At 36.4% G+C, this 17762-nt stretch overlaps 1 protein-coding gene across 3 annotated transcripts in view; it reads left to right on the top strand.

The window, feature by feature from the left end:
* The window catches only part of MLLT10 (MLLT10, histone lysine methyltransferase DOT1L cofactor), a 219168-nt gene that overhangs the window by 141248 nt on the left and 60158 nt on the right, over nucleotides 1-17762 (top strand). For 2 of the 3 annotated variants that reach the window (XM_025396563.1, XM_025396564.1), the window contains exons 10-13: nucleotides 3108-3363; nucleotides 6006-6575; nucleotides 13917-13961; nucleotides 14802-14834. In XM_025396563.1, the coding sequence (XP_025252348.1) occupies nucleotides 3108-3363; nucleotides 6006-6575; nucleotides 13917-13961; nucleotides 14802-14834 (904 nt within the window). Of the gene's footprint in view, nucleotides 1-1568; nucleotides 1705-3107; nucleotides 3364-6005; nucleotides 6576-13916; nucleotides 13962-14801; nucleotides 14835-17762 lie in introns of all 3 variants that reach the window. The other variant, XM_025396565.1, reaches the window with a different exon arrangement.

Here is a 17762-nt window from a genome sequence, read left to right as displayed (position 1 = left end):
AAACTGTGAGGTTTTTTTTTCCTCATCAATTTTACAATTTTTCCTACTATTATTTCTTCAGTTTTGTGGGGATTTTTTGTTCGTTTGTTTTGATCCCCCCATTCTTTTTGAGTAGTTTAGCAGCATGTAAATTAGGGTACTTAAAGTTGTTCTACAGCTCACTGTTCTTTTTTTTTTTTAATCTTTTTTTTGGTGATTTATGTTGGGTAGTTTACATGTTGTAGTCTCAAGATAGGCTTGGTACAAAGTATGTGGGTTTTTATGGGACACTTGAATAGTACATAATTTTATTTTAAAATTTTAAGCAGTACATTATGTTTTCTAATGGTTGAAGGCATAGCACTTCTTGTCACCAATTTAGATGACAGAGCCTTGTAGACTAATCTGAGGCAACCATACCTTTTGTAAATAATCATAGCTGCTTTTTTTTGGTTACTTGTTATAGAGTCGTTATTTAATTTTGGATCTAGTTTTAAATTTTTGTTTGAAGTAAATAATTTTTGTTCCCACTTAATGGTATTGTGTAGGTATATTGGTGTTGCAGCTTATCTTTGGACTAATAGTTGGCCATGAAATAAAAATTACATGTATTCTGAATTAGCCTTTTAAAAGATTAAGTTGCCTATAAATCACAATGTAGAACAAAGTATTTATGCAGCACTTCAGAGACTCTCAATACAGCCAGATACCTAGTTTTATCTCCAGTAGAAAAGAACAACTACAAAAGAACTTATATTTTTCAGTAGAGCAGCAAATGAAGTAGTTTGCATTTTGTGGTCCAATTTGCATGAAAAAAATAAATATTATTATGTACAAGAATTATACTCAGAGCAGTGAGATGTTCGTACTATGATAGACATTTAGAATACAAAAGTGAGGAAACAAGATTTTGTGAATTTAGTCTTGGGCTTACTCATAGTGTGTCTTTCAGCCATCTCCTACCTCCCTCTGGTCTCCTTTTACCTGTCTTTTCCTCGATTTTGAGTTGATTGTTGTATGTTTATAATGGAGTTCCCTAGTGCCATATTGTCCCAACAGCACATTTTGGAATAAGTACTTTTAAAATCACTTTTAAATGTGGAATTAAAATAGAGGTTTCTCTTTGAATGAACCCTGCATTGCCTTAGTGAGTGTCATTATGTATAATTTAAAAATTGTTAACATCTAAAGCTAAAATTCATTTTTTTCATATTAAGTCTGATTATGTTCTGAAATGTAGGTTTGGACATTTTAAAAATGTTCAGTTATGGCTTTAATATGATTTTTTTGTCACTGAAATTTGATTGCTTTATTCATTGCTTTCTTTGTAATACTGTTTCTTCCAAATGTCATGTTTTCATGGGTTTTTATGGACAGATTTATACTTGAGGGTTTGAGCAAGGATGTTCTGTTAAATAAGTGGGAAAAATGACCATCTCTAATGTAGATTGTCATGTGGAAGTGAATAGTGTATTTTCATTATAGTACTCTACCCAATTTTCTCTCCATTCTTTATTTGATACATGAACAAAAATACGTGAGTGAAGAACACCACTGTGTTTTCTTAGATGACTTTTAAACTTCACTAGGTCATGCAAGGATCAGATGTGAGAGGAATGGAGAACCTCAGGATCAACTCAAGTAATTGGAAAAAGTATTTGAAAAATGAGGTGGGGTGGTTTCCAAATTGACCTGCCCAGCATGGAAAAGGTTCATATTTCTAAAGTAAGCCATGAAGTTTCATCAGCTTAAATGTGATTGGTTTGTAAAATGGGATTTTTTTTCCTTTTAAACTTACTTTGAAACGTTTGTTCTTGTTTGTGGATCGTAGTTTGTTAGAATGGTGGAGTACTTTGTTTTTATGAAATATTTCTTCTATTTAATGATGCATATCCGTTATTGGCACTGAGATAATGGGGCCTGGGGATGGCAACAGGTTGATAGAAAAGCCGCAAGAAAGATTTGGTTTTCCAAACACTTAATTTTTTCTCTTATTCCTCTTTTTGAAATTGTTTTTGCTAAAAATGCCAGCCATTTTGAAACTTGATTTTATTGTCATGTTCTCGTTTTTCATATTCATCTGATGGTTTGTGTTGAGTGGTGGCTGTATGTGGGAAAATTCACTTTTGCATATTTTCAAATTTTTTCATTTTTATAGCAGAGATTTTAGATACATACAATAAAAAAGTATTCACTTATCCAACAAAAATCTAGTGCCGATTATGTTGCAAGCACTTCGTGAACTTTATGCTGTCCATGCCTCAGATACTTTAGTGAACTTAATGGCGACATCAAAACCTTTGCCCTAGTGGACTTTATAAACCTTTGATTTCAAAACATGGTGATTAATGTGCATCTGGTATAATACACTTTCATGTATTCGCCATTATTTGGGTATACCTTGTAATAAAAATGATTGCTAAAACTGGAAACTGTTAATACAGCTCTTCATCCTTTTTCCTTAACAAATGCAGATCAAGGGAATAATTGAGAGCCACTTTTAGGGATAGTTATAAAATCTTACCTTTGCGATATATAACTTTTTCCTCAACATAACAATTGGAAAAATGATTTCTGTTTCAAATCTTTCTGTTTTTTTTGCAAAGGGACCCTCACCTGAATTCTTTAAAAAGTTTCGCTCTGTCCTCCGCTAGCCTTATAAACTCATGGATATGGTCCTCTAATGGATTTGTAGCACGTTAGTCCCTTATTGTCACCTTCCTGTGTTGAACACTAAAGCTTATTTTAATTTCATGTCTAAGAAGTGTAGACATTGTTAAAAAAAAAAAAAAATGATGTTGCTTGACAAATGCTTATCTTCAGTATTACTGTGTGTCACTTCATAAATATAACTAATACATACTTTTACTAGTTGTTGCAATTTGATCCTGAAACAGCCATCTTTAAATTATCTATGCTTTTTCTTTTCTTTCTTCTTCTTTTTTTTTTAAGTAATTATAATAGACTTAAATTGTTTTTGGATGATTTTCCTAGGTGAACCGACTTATTTTTAGAACAGAAACTTTGTGTTTATTCTGCAAGTTCTTATTGTTAATGTGTCACCTATTGTTTTCTGTAACTAAAATGTAATCAACTCTTTTTCCTTCCCTTTTGAATCAAAATGTTAGACTTATACAAGCACTAGCAACAACTCTATATCTGGATCACTGAAGCGCTTGGAAGATACTACTGCACGATTTACAAATGCAAATTTCCAGGAAGTCTCTGCACACACCTCTAGTGGAAAAGATGTTTCAGAGACTAGAGGGTCAGAGGGCAAAGGGAAGAAATCTTCAGCTCACAGCTCAGGTCAAAGGGGAAGAAAGCCTGGTGGTGGAAGAAATCCAGGAACAACTGTGTCAGCAGCTAGCCCTTTTCCTCAAGGTATTAGTGATGTTTTAGTTAAAATACTTGTCTTTAAGATGGTTAATAATAGTTATGCTTTGTAAAAGAATTATTTTTTTTTTGGGAACTTATAACTAATGGATGTTCTAGATTATTAAATGATTAGTTGCTATAGTAAGATTACTTTAAAGATAGTGTTTCCTATTAAATTTTTCTGGTACTTTTTCTTTCCTTTTATAATATGATTTGTGTTTCCAGAGTTGAATTGTAATTTTAATGTTTAACTAGACAGGGAATAATGCTTAAAATTGGGGAGAAAAATAATAAAAGCTGGAGCTTTGCTTTGAGTTCTATAGAACAGCCCTTCTTTTTGTTTGAGATGGAATCTTGCTCTGTTGCCCGGGCTGGAATGCAGTGGCACAATCTCGGCTTACTGCAACCTACGCCTCTGGGGTTCAAGTGATTCTTGTGCCTCAGCCTCTTGAGTAGCTGGGATTACAGGTGCATGCCAGCATACCTGGCCAATTTTTGTATTTTAGTAGAGATGGGATTTCACCATGTTGGCCAGGCTGGTCTCGAACTTCTGACCTCAGGTGATCCTCCCGCCTTGGCCTCCCAAAGTGCTGGGATTACAGGCTTGAGCCACTGTTCCTGCATCTTTTCTATAAGTGTTCTTTATTTATATTTCCTGAACATTAAAAACAATTAAGGTTGGCCAGGCATGGTGGCTCACATCTATAAGCCTAGCAGTTTGGGATGCTGAGGCGGGCAGAACTCTTGAGGCCAGCTTGGGCAACATGGTAAGACCCCATCTCTATAAAAAATTTAAAAATTAGCTGTGTGTGAACTGGGCACAGTGGCTCATGCCTGTAATCCCAGTATTTTATGAGGCTCAGTCAGGTGGATCATCTGAGCTTAGGAGTTGGAGACCAGCCTAGGCAACATGGCAAAACCCTGTCTCTCTAAAAAATACAAAATTAGCCGGGCATGGTGGCACATGCCTGTAGTCCCAGCTACTTCAGAGGCTGAGGTGGAAAGATTGCTTGAGCCCAGGAGGTTGAGGCTGCAGTGAGCTGAGATTGCACTGCTGCACTCCAGCCTGGGTGACAGAGTGAGACCCTGTCTCCTTGGACAGGCAAACAAAATTAGCCAGGTGTGGTGATGTGCGCCTGTGGCCCCAGCTCCTCAGGAGGCTGAAGTGCGAGGATTGCTTGACCCAGGGAGGTTGAAGCTACAGTGAGCCGTGATTGTGCCACTGCACTCCAGCCTAGGCAACAGAACAAGACCCTGCCTCTAAAAGCAAACAAACAAAAAACAAAAACAAACAAAACCCACTAAATAAATAAATACAATTAAGGTTTACATTTTACGTTTTTTAGTAGATAAATACTGGACAATTTTTAGGGGATTTACATAGATCTCAGTAAATAAGTTGTTGATTAATAATGCATTTGTTACGAAGTTTGAGGTTTAACAGATTAACACACTAACCTGTTTTCTAGGTTGTGTGTGTGTGTGTGTGTGTGTGTGTGTGTGTGTGTGTTTTGAGACAGGGCCTTGCTTTGTTGCCCAGGCTGGAGGGCAGTCGTGTGTTCATGGCTCACTGCAAGGTTGACCTCCTGGGCTCAAGCATTCTTCCCGCTTCAGACCCTCAGTTAGCTTTTGCCTCTACCTTTGTCTCCCAAGTAGGTGGGACCACAAGCATGCGTCACCATGCCCAGCTCATTTTTAAATTTTCTGTAGAGATGGGTTCGGCCTCCTGAGTAGCTGGGATTAGAGGCCCATGCCACCACACCTGGCTAATTTTTGTATTTTTAGTAGAGTCGGGGTTTCACCATGTTGGTCAGGCTGGTCTCGAACTCCTGACCTCATGATCCTCCTGCTTTGGCCTCCCAAAGTGCTGGGATTACAGGCATGAGCCATTGTACCCAGCCTAAGGTTCTTATATCTTAGAATGGCATGGTGGGGTACTGATGTTCTTTAAAGAAAGAATAAGCAGTGATGGCTGATGTCTTTATGAAGTTCCATGAAAATTGGATTGGGAGAATGTGAGGCATAGATTAGATTCCATATGATCATTATTTTGTCAAATCCATTTTCTATTGTGGTAGATTCAGCTGAACAATAACAATGACTGGTATGTCTTAAAACTGAGAACTCATAACCTAGGAAACGTCTTTAGGTTCTTATTGTATATTGGGAACATTTTCAATCATACCTTCAATATTCAAAAAAGAAGTTCCCCTATACATTTAGAGTCAGATTATAGTCTTGTTAACGTCTTCTTGCATGACTGTGGAAAGGAGACTACTGTTCTTTAGTCCTTCCTCAGGCATACATGAGGTGTTAGGGGGAGAATTGCGGATGTTGCTGTGGCAAAAGGTAGGTGGAATAAAAAACATCTTATATCTTACAAGTAATAGCTTGCAATTCCACTGTAAACATTAATACCATCTATAAAATGACACATATTTTTAAAGGTAATTTTAGGGATAAATTTGACTTCAGTAATAAGTTTTCAAGTCTTAATATACTGATGTCCTAAGTGTTGTAGTTAATTTTTTTAACTCTCTCTTCTCTTTAATGATTATATCATGTCTGCTGCTTATGGGAACTTTAGCATCCAATTTTTCTGTCCCCCCTCCCCCGCCTTTTTTTTTTTTTTTTTTTTTTAACTACAGGCAGTTTTTCAGGAACTCCAGGCAGTGTAAAATCATCTTCTGGAAGTTCAGTACAGTCTCCCCAGGATTTCCTGAGCTTTACAGACTCAGATCTGCGTAATGACAGTTACTCTCACTCCCAACAGTCATCAACAACCAAAGATGTACATAAAGGAGAGTCTGGAAGCCAGGAAGGGGGGGTAAATAGTTTTAGTACCTTAATTGGTCTCCCTTCAACCTCAGCTGTTATTTCACAGCCTAAAAGCTTTGAAAATTCACCTGGAGATTTGGGTAATTCCAGCCTTCCTACAGCAGGATATAAGCGGGCTCAAACTTCTGGCATAGAAGAAGAAACTGTAAAGGAAAAGAAAAGGAAAGGAAATAAACAAAGTAAGCATGGACCTGGTAGACCCAAAGGAAACAAAAATCAAGAGAATGTTTCTCATCTCTCAGTTTCTTCTGCTTCACCAACATCATCTGTAGCATCAGCTGCAGGAAGCATAACAAGCTCTAGTCTGCAGAAGTCTCCTACATTGCTCAGGAATGGAAGTTTACAGAGCCTCAGTGTTGGCTCATCTCCAGTTGGTTCAGGTAGGGGTTTGCCTATTATTTTTTTCCTTCACTCCCACCACCTCCCTTCTTCTGTCTCAACATGTTTTCAACTGTTGTTACGATAATACTTGGAATTACTAAATGACATTTAATTAAAGTGAAATTTTTTAAATTCTCTAATGGAAAATACAAAAATGTCTTAAAATCTTAGATGATTTGGTTTTTGGGAAAGATGTTTGGCACTAATTTGATTTTACTTATGTAGGCTAAACAGTCTATTGGTCAGTCATTCATTACTTACAAAACGCTTAGAATTTATTTCCTATTTTTGTTTCACCTGCACAGTATTTTTAAAAAACCAATGCAGAATTTACATTTAGGGTGTGAGTGTTTTTACCCTTTGTTTTTTGTTTTGTTTTGAGCTCCCTTTCTCTAAACTTCAATTTTAGTCATCATTTTCTAAATGACTTCTCACACAGATATTACTTGAATTACTCTATCCTGGGACATTTTTATATCAGTGATAAATGATTTAAGTTTGTGGAATCTAGCAGTCACATTTTATTTCAGGAGGTATCCGAAATGATTTAATTTTGTTTTCAAATATACTTCATAATTTTACCATTCTTTTTATTATACGACAAGTGAGTTGATATACATTGTTATTCACACCATTGGGATGTTTCTGTAACTTGCAATTTGTGTTATGAATATTATTTTCAATTTTTAAAAATTTCTTCAAAATGCATGTTTTTAGACAGACCCTTAACAGTTGATATTAACTGAAATGTCAGCATCTATCTTTTAAATTGCATCTTAAATTTAAGATAAATGATTTTCAATAAATGTTGAAACCTTTCTTCTAGTTTTAGATTTCTGATTGTTGAAATAACAAGAATTTAGCTAAGATAAATTATGGATTGTATTTGTTCTGTTAGTTGGTGGCAAGGGTAGGTAGGAAATGGTATGGAAAAATGATACAATTTAATGAAGAATGCTCATGTTTATTTTATAAATACAGAGTTTTAGATTGTTTTAATAGTTGTGAATACAGAGTACTAACTTCAGTAAACAAACAGAAAAAAGACCACTCCAAGAGAGAAAATATTATATGTAAAGGTCAGATGTGAGAAATAGTAACTATAACTGTGATTTGTCATGTGCCAGTTATGTTAATATTTATTATCTCATTTAACAACGGTTATAAAATGTCCTCATTTTACAGCTGGTGACACTGAGGCTTTGAAAGCTAAAATAAGATGCCCAAGATCACGTAGCCAGGAGTTTCTTTGTATTCAGAAATGAGTGGAATCTACAGATGCATTAAGGATGGTTCTAGAGCAGGATTTATCAATCTTAGCGTTACTGACAATTTGGATCCGACAAGTCTTCATGTGTTACCCTGTGTATTGCAGGATATTTACCAGAATCCCCAGTCCCTACCCCCTACAGGCCAAGAGCATCATCACACTCTCCCTTCCCACAGTGGGAATAAAAAATGTCTCCAAACATTGTTTAATGTGTTAAATGTGTCCCGGGGACCAAAACTACCTCTGGTTGAGGCTCACTATTTTAGAGGGGGAAAATATATATAAATTGTAGTGAGAAAGAAGTTCATAGAAAAGGTTTAAATATATTGCATATTTGAATGTATGCTTTTATTTATATGTTTCCTTGGAGACCAGAAGGGCTTAGCAATAAGCCCCCTTGTCACAAAAAGTACCTTTAGACAAATTTAATTTAAAAAATCGAATTTCTCTTCATTTTTAGCAAGAGGCGTAATTAATCACGTGGAGTACCTTACTGAGAAGATAAAGCTAGATTTGCTTTTGTAGGGAGACCTCTTTACTGATTTTCTGTAGTTTTGAAGCATAGTCTGAGAATTTCTAAATTTCAGAAATTACATTTGAATGCTTATTTGAAACATGTCTCCAAATTAATAAAATTAAGATATTGATTTACATCCCTGAAAATATTTTCCTATCTGTTACAGATTTGGGGAGATGTTAGGTATAAGGAGTAGTGTTCCTCATAGGATGGTTGCTTTCAGAGGGCAGTGTTTGTGCTACTCTTGTGGCAGAAAAAAAGGATTTGTATCTCTTACCATTAGGTAAATATAGTAATTTAGGGGGAAATTCTTACAAGTATTAGTTCACAAAAATAAATGACCTAAGAAATTTATCTGCCAAGAAATTTTTAAAACGTTGTGTTTAAAAATTACTCTGAGGCTGGACGTGGTGACTCACACCTGTAATCCCAGTACTTTGGGGGTCTGAGGCGGGCAGATCACCTGAGGTCAAAAGATCGAGACCGTCCTGGCCAACATGGTGAAACCCCGTCTCTACTAAAAATACAAAAATTAGCTGGGCGTGGTGGCATGTACCTGTAGTCCCAGCTACTAGGGAGGCTGAGGCAGAAGAATTACTTGAACCCGGAAGGCAGAGGTTGCAGTGAGCCGAGATCAGGCCACTGCACTCCAACCTGGGAGACAGAGCGAGACTCCATCTCAAACAAACAAACAAACAAAATTACTCTGAAGATGTTATATGTCTTGTTAAAGCTATAATCATGGAATAAGATTATTGAAAACTATTTGAGATATATTCTTTAGTTTTATATATGTTAATAAACATTTTAAGACTTAGTGCAGAACATTTATTGATAATAGTAAAAAGTGTATCCTTATCCAGAAGAGGCTTGGCTTCATGCCATGAATATTTAGGAATTACACTGCTTTAGTCATAATAAGTTAAGAATTGCTAACTGCTGATGAACACTGAGTGTGTGCGCAGTTAAGAAGCATTAAGTGTTATTCCTTCTTATATAGGACAAGAAACTGAGACAGAATTCTCTTAGGTTTTAAGTGATGGAGATATGCATTTTCCCTGGGTCCAGAGCCATTTAATTAGACAGTTTAACAGGTGTTTGCTGATGAGTGTCTAACACCACACTATTGTAACGTCAGTTTTACTTTAAGCAAAGAGATCCCTGAACAAATTTGAACCAATAATTTAACTTTCGGCAATAGTGTTTCTTACTAGTATGAAAAGTTAATTTTTCCTTTGAACTAATTTGAAATTGAGAAATCGTTTAGTAATTGGGGAAACAAGAAGCTTCCCCCCCATATAATAAATAACTAGGAAGGAGAAAATGTATACAGTCATCCTTTGGCATCCATGCGGAATTGGTTCCTGGACCTCCTGCAAATAAATACCAAAGTCCAAGATGCTCAGGTTTCTGTTATAAAATGTCATAGTATTTTCATATAAACTATGCACATCTTCCTGTGTACTTACTCATTTCTAGATTTCTTTTTTTTTTTTTTTTTTTTGAGACGGAGTCTCGCTCTGTCGCCCAGGCTGGAGTGCAGTGGCGCGATCTGGGCTCACTGCAAGCTCCGCCTCCCGGGTTCACGCCATTCTCCTGTCTCAGCCTCCCGAGTAGCTGGGACTACAGGCGCCCACAACCGCGCCCAGCTAATTTTTTTGTATTTTTAGTAGAGACGGGGTTTCACCGTGGTCTCGATCTCGTGAGCTTGTGATCCGCCCGCCTCGGCCTCCCAAAGTGCTGGGATTACAGGCGTGAGCCACCGCACCCGGCCCTAGATTTCTTATAATATCTAGTATCATGTAAATGCTATGTAAATAGTTGTTATACTGTATTGCTTAGGGAATCATGACAGGAAAAAAAGTCTGTACACATTCATTACAGACTCAATTTTTTCCTCCAGATATTTTCTATGCAAGGATGGTTGAATCCCCAGATGTGGAATCCCACAAATACAGAAGACAACTGTATTATGTATTACATCATCACAAATTGTTTTTCATGATGCTCTTTCTAAAAGATTGACTTTCTTGAATGACAGGTTGATAATTTAGTAATGTCAAAGATGACCTTTGTAAGCATGTTAGTTAAACTGTAACATTCACTATAATAGTCCTGAGGCTAGGGGCTGTTTCTGACATTCACAACTGTATCCCCACTTCCAACACAGTGCTTTGAACATAGTAAATGTTAAACATCATTTTTAAAAATGAATGAATACTATTAGTTTTCTCATGAGTGTATGTCATGTGGTTAGTAGTATCCTGTATGATTTTGTACTTGCCCTCTGTTTTCTTTTCTTTTTTTTTTTTTTTTGAGTTGGAGTCTTGCTTTGTTACCCAGGCTAGAGTGTAGTGGCCCGATCTCGGCTCCCTGCAACCTCTTCCTCCCGAGTTCAAGCAATTCCCCTGCCTCAGCCTCCCTAGTAGCTGGGACTACAGGTGCGTGCCACCACACCCACCTAATTTTTGTATTTTTAGTAGAGACAGGGTTTCACCATGTTGGCCAGGATGGTCTCCATCTCTTGACCTCATGATCCACCTGCCTCAGCTTTGCAAAATGCTGGGATTACAGATATGAGCCCCTGGGCCCGGCTATTTTTAGAGCTTTTCATGTAGTATTTATTTTGCCAGTTTGTGATGAAAAATATTGTTAAGTTGGAAAAGATCATGGAGAGGTTGAATTGTACTTTGAAGTAGGCAGAAAATGAAGGCCAACATTACCTGAAAAGAAAGTAAAGGTCTGTTTGAGGGAAAAGCCTAATAGGAACAGGAAGCTTGTGTTTGTGGCACTGTGAAGGTAATGTTTATAGGGTAGGATGGGTTCATGGAGAAATGAATGCCAGACTGAAGAAATCAGACTGATAAGCTAATGATCTTTTTCTTAAAACAACTATTGTGGCTAATTATCGTTATTAAAGAATTTCATTAATGGAAAAGAAAAAAATCCTGTCTCATTCAGCTTAGCAATGCTTATATAATGTCTTATTTGAGTACGTTTAAGTTTCTTAGGAACTCTTTAGTTACTCTCTCATTTGATCCTTGGAACAGCCTTGTGAAATAGGATAGCTCCTGTTGATGTTGTTATTTCTCCTTTACAACTAGGATGTAAAGCAGGAGTAGAGTCAGGTTCTAATGTTGTGATTCCCTCTTGAAATTATTGGCTAGAAGTATTAGTTTTAATAGTAATCAAAATTCTCTCATGACATGTTCAAATTGTAGCAGAGTACATTTTTTCTGGGAACCATAGATCAAATTAAAGTAGAAGCCTAGAAAAACACCTATAAAATGTTTGATTCAGAGTTTAGATTGTAAAATTTTTATTATGGATTGAAGTGGGTCCTGATAAATGACCTGTTTTATAGTGACTTGTACAAAGTGGAAAAATAGTGTGTTTTTAAAAGTGATTTGTAAGAGTTTTAAGTTTGGGGCTTATAGGTTTTGTTCTTCTTTTGACTGAACTCTTTTCTATGTACGTTCTTTTGAGTTCTGAACAGTTAGGCACGGGGTCTTTTGAAACATCAAAAACCGTTTTGGAAGAGTTGACAATCTGTCCTTTCCTCCTTGCTATTTATCTTCACCACATTACAAAAATTTATGATTTACTAAAGTGAAAGTTGAGAACATCTTTTTCTTCACTAAAATCAGCTTGTTATTTTCTCTGAGAAAAGTCTGATATTCATTAACCCATTTATGCTGGAGGTTGCAACTTTTTCTGTGTGAAAAATCAGACCCTGGTGATGACCTTGAGCAGTAGGATATAAAGAACTCCCACAAATTTAGGTTCCAGTAATGGAATACGAGGCATAAAGAACTCAAAGTGCAAGAGGTTGATGGTTTAGCATTTCCTGGGACGTACTATGTCCTTTCAAAGTACAGGTTGAGTAACCTTTATTAAAAATTCTTGAGACCATAGTGTTTGGAATTTCAGATTTTTGGGGGATCTTGCAATACTTGCATTATATATACTTACCAGTTGAGCATCCCTAATCTGAAAATCAGAAATCCAAAATGCTGCAATGAGCATGAGAGTCATGGGAGCACTCAAAAAGTTTTGGATTTGGGGGCTGCGTTTTTGGTTAAATAATATCCAAGGAATTCCCAGGTATCCCTCCTTTAAAAAACTTTTGCCAACAGTGTTAGCCATAAGGGAATACCAGTTGCTTCCAGAATTAGCAAACCCAGGTCCTTTGAGTCACAGCCTTGGTCCAGTTTTATCAGTTATATTTCCCTTAGAAAGCCATATAGAAATTAAGTTCTCATATTCTGAGCAGATTTTGCTTTTAGTAGTGTTTTATTGCCTTGTTCTCTGCACCTTCTGCTTGTTCTTGTTTCGGTGGAATAAAAGAGTAAGGGTAATAATATCTTATTCATTTGTTATCTTTCTCTTTTCTTGTTTTTTTTTTTTTTTTTTGAAACCGCGTCTTGCTCTGTCGCCCAGGCTGGAGTGCGGTGTTACAATCTCAGCTCACTGCAACCTGTTTTCCACGTTCAAGCGATTCTTGTGCCTCAGCCTCCCAAGTAGCTAGGATTACAGGCATGTGCCACCGTGCCCGGCTAATTTTTATGTTTTTAGTAGAGACGGGGTTTCACCATATTGGGCAGGCTGGTGTCAAACTCCTGACCTCATGTGCCGACTTTGGCCTCTCAAAGTGCTGGGATTACAGGCTTGAGCCACCACACGCAGCCATCTTTCTCAAAAATGAATGGTTCAAGATAGTGAGCTAAGTGTAACTTAATGAGTTTTATGCTGCTATGTAAGTCATAATGTATTTATGCTCATATATCAACTAAATTATCATACTTAAATTGTGATTTCCACATGAAAACAGTATTCAAATGTTTTTGGCAAACTCTTCCCATCTAATGAATGACCTAGGCCTAGAGCGGTGGCTCACATCTGTAATCTCAGCACTTTGGGAGGTCGAGGCAGGCATATCACTTGAGGTCAGGAGTTCCAGACCAGCCTGGCCAACATGATGAAACCCTGTTTCTACTAAAAATACAAAAATTAGCTGGGCGTGGTGACGTGCACCTGTAGTCCCAGTTATTTGGGAGGCTGAGGTGGGAGGATCACTTGAACCCAGGAGGCAGAGGTTACAGTGAGCTGAGATTGTGCCACTGCACTCCATCCTGGGCTACAGAGTGAGACTTTGTCTCAAAAAAAAAAAAAAAAAAACCCCGAAAATCTAAAGCGTATTAGTGTATCATGTTGCGAATCATACTTTCTTGCATTAATGAAGCCTTATATTCTCAGACACTTGTTATACAGATTCATTTGTAAGCCCTTATGTCTTTTCCTCACTCTTTGTAAAAACACACAGATACATTCCACACACTCCCATTAAGATTTATGAGAATTCTGTCACATTTGGTTCTCCCCCTCACATCCCAATTATTAGCTTATAATTTTTGTTTTTGAAGTTCTAGTTGGCCTACTTAATTAACTACACTTTTAGGCGAATTTCCCTCAATTTTTCCGGCCTATTTCTTTTTTTACCCTTGAGTCACTGACAATTTATTCACTGATTTCCTTTTTCCTTCCTCTCAACAGAAATTTCCATGCAGTATCGGCATGATGGAGCTTGCCCAACAACTAGTAAGTTGTCTAACTGGGTTGATAACCCAGGCCTTTTGTCTCCTCTGGTGCTCTTTCTAGTATGTTATGCCACCTGGGAACCTCTCAATTTTAATTTTCCAAAATGCAAGTTTTTCTTAATTGAACATATTTTTTCTCCTGCAGAGATAATATACTGCTTTGTCTTGTTATGGGCCCATAGTACAGTCAAATTGTGTATAAATTTTAATTATTGTTGGTCCTTTATTATGGTGCTTTTATTGCAGAATTGTAACTTCACCTCCTTCTTGAAATAATGTTTTTTTTTTTAACATTTTGTTTTCTATTCTTATAATGTTTCAATATTTGTATATTTGCACTAGGTGGCTTTCTTGATTAGTCTTCTACATGTGTTGAGGCTTTCTTATACTGAAGTCTGGGAAATGAGAATATTCGATAGGGTTAGATGATATAATGAGGTTTTTCTTTATGATAAATATTGTTAAGTGTGCCCTAAGGCAGATTTACCTATATAGAATTGCATCCTATAGTGACTCGCTTTTAGCAAGACATTACGTTGACATAAATGTCTTTTAAAAAGTGATTTGAAATACATATTTATTACTAAGGAAATTATTGTCATTATGGCAATATATCTAACATATCTCAATTTAGTTGATAATGTGTTGGCAAGTGGAATACAATATTTAAAAATTTATACCGTGTAAAAATGGAGCCAAGCTTGCAGTTTTAATGATTCAAACAATGATACATGATAGACTTACTGAAATTTTATTATACTGATTCAGTCTATGGCTATGTATTTCTTTTGTGTGTTTGAGAATGATCTTAACCTGAAGTCCTTTTTTCCTTACTTAAAAGCGTTCTCAGAGTTGCTGAATGCAATACACAATGGTAAGTTTTATTAGAATCTTCTCTAGTGGTTCGTTTATCACAAAGGTTGCCTTTTGTAGAGAATCTCGATTGAAAGCTGGCATGTTCTATTGATTAGATGAAATCCAGTGCTGCAGTGAGTCAATTGTTCAGCACCTTAGTGAAAAATTTTTGTAGATTGCTAATAAGAGGATGATAGGTCAATATGGTTCATCAGTTTGGCTTTTATTGTTTCTTTTTAAGGCAAAATGATAATAGCGTTTAAAGTTTCTGAAAATCTTTTTATTTTTACAAATGGTTTTTCTAGTTCTTTTGAGATCTCTCTTGCCAGTGCAGGTAATTATTGGTACCTACGTGAAGAATTTGCTTGGAATATGAATTTTATTTTTTAGGGTTTGGGTTTATTAATATATAGAATACTTTAATTATTTAACCCCATATTCCACATAGTGAATAAATGGAAGATAGTATTTTAAATTACATCTGGTTTGGTACGAGGTTTTTTACAGTGGAGTTGTATCTTTTGCTGCATTGGGTTCTGAAATCAGCATATAAGGCAAATACTGTCTTTGTAATGTAATTATAATGAAGATTATTCTTGCAAAAAATGTTTGGAGGTTTCTTCAGTTTCCTCAAAGAACCTTCATAACCCTTTGATGTTCAAAAATTCTCATTTTGAGGGTAGTGTCAACTTTGTTGATTTTCTTTTTCATTTATTAACTGATCTCATTTATTCAAGACTGTTTATGTTCAAGACTCATTTGTTCAAGACTGCTTGATTCCAAGCAGTTTTTCAATACATTTTTCATTAACTTCATGAAATCTTGCATATTTTGCTAATGTGGTTTAATTTGCAGTCAATATGTGTTGCGCTTGGATTTTATTGTCAGATGTTTACAGTATCTACAGCCAACAAGAGACTAATGGCATAATGAGCAGGCATAGACACTCTTGTTGCTTTAAGGGTGGGCGCTGTTAGGGTGGGAGGCTTATCTTATAAGTTATTTTTTATTAATTAATAGATTGATTCATAATTCTTACCTCCCTATGCAACCTGTGCTTGTGGAAGCTTAGATAATGAATACTCTTGATAACAAGGAGTCCCTCAACACTAGGTATCTACAGGGAAAAGTGATTGGCAGCATCCTTGAAAATAAAATAAACTTGTTACTGTTCTTTGGGAGAGAAGTATAAAAGCTGAAGTTGTTTAACATCATCTTCAGTTTGCATAAGTAAATTTGGAATTGTTCTTTTATTCTTTAATCCTGAACATCTTTAGAAAATAAACTTGAGATTCAAAGAAAGTAGACATCATGGGACCAATGTAATGGATTTATATTTTTCATTGCAAGTGCAAGTGTAGGATTGACACCTAGTGAATGATGTTTATCCTGTGGGTGATTGAGGGAGAGTCTCTTGGACTTCGTTGGAAAAATTTGTACTGTATTTTCTCTTTTTTCTCCCCCAACAGTTAGCTTTTCTTTCTCTTTTATTTTCTCTTGAAATTTTTTGTGTTCGGGGTTTTTTTTTTTTTTTTTTTTCTTTTGAGACAGAGTTTTGCTCTTGTTGCCTAGGTTGGAGTGCAATGGCGTGATATCAGCTCACTGCAACCTCTGCCTCCTGGGTTCTCCCAGGTGGACTCCCAAAGTGCTGGGATTACAGGTGTGAGCCACGACGCCCAGCCATACCCTTTTCTAGTTACTTAAGATGGATGGTTGGATTATTGATTGGAATCTTTTATCTTTATGAACATAGTTCTTTACAGCTATATATTTTTAGTTTTTTTTTCTAAGTTTTTATTTTTTTTTTAGAAGCAAAATCTTGCTTTCTTACCAAGGCTGGTGTGCAGTTGCATGATCATAGGTCATTGCAACCTTCAACTCCTGGGCTCAAGTGATCCTCCCACCTCAATCCCCTGAGTAACTGGGACTACAGGTGTGTACCACCATGCCTGGCTAATACATTTCTTTCTGAGATTATATCTGCTTTTTATGATTTATTTGATTAGTCCTTGATTGTTTTTCTCACAGTATTTTCTCCTTGACTCTTTTACATACTCCCTTGGAAAATCTGCATACCTACAGCTTCAAATATCTCCTGTGCTTATTAGCTTTCCAAATCTATGCCTCCAATTTAGCCTTTTCTCCCGAGTTGCAGATTTATATTTCCAAAAACCTAAGAAGCTTCATTTCCGTATGGTACTCAGCCACCTCAGCCAGACTTATGCTAGGAAGTTAACCTCAACTCTGCCCTCTCATTTTCCTAGTCATCTTTTTTTAAAAAAGCTTTTTTCTATTATTGATCAGTTTAACTTCCTTTTCTTTTATATTTCCACTGCCCACTTGGTAATGTCCTATATTGTCGTCTGAACTGTTTCAGCAAACTCCTAACCTTCGTTCCATTATCCAGTCCCTTTTCTAGATGCTACTGGAATTAATGGTCAATCTAAAGTGCAAATCAGACCATGTCAAACTGTCTTACTTAGAGAATTTTCTGGGACTTATGGGATAAAATTTATACTCCTTCACATGGCATGTGGAGTTTTTCTTCATCTCGTTGTAATCTGACTCTCCAGTGTCATCCCTTCTTCTCCCCAACTTTACGTTACATCAATAGAAGCTATTTGTAGTTTCCTGATACATTATACTATTATGTGCAACATCTCTGACATAGACCTTGTTTGTATCTGTTGATGTGGACTTCCAACTTTATCTAGTAAAAGTAGTCATTAAAACTAAGTGTAGTTTTATTTATTTCCTGCAAAGTTTTTTCTTTTTCAGACTCTTTGATAGAATTAACCCTTTCTGGTCGGGTGCAGTGGCTCACACCTGTAATCCCAGCACTTTGGGAGGCCGAGGCGGGTGGATCACCTGAGGTCGGGAGTTCGAGACCAGCCTGATCAACATGGAGAAACCCTGTCTCTACTAAAAATACAAAATTAACTAGGCA

This window comes from Theropithecus gelada, chromosome 9, assembly GCF_003255815.1.
Source record: "Theropithecus gelada isolate Dixy chromosome 9, Tgel_1.0, whole genome shotgun sequence".
NCBI lineage: Eukaryota > Metazoa > Chordata > Mammalia > Primates > Cercopithecidae > Theropithecus > Theropithecus gelada.
Note: the sequence above shows the minus strand (reverse complement) of the source record. Positions and strands in the feature narration are given on the sequence as shown.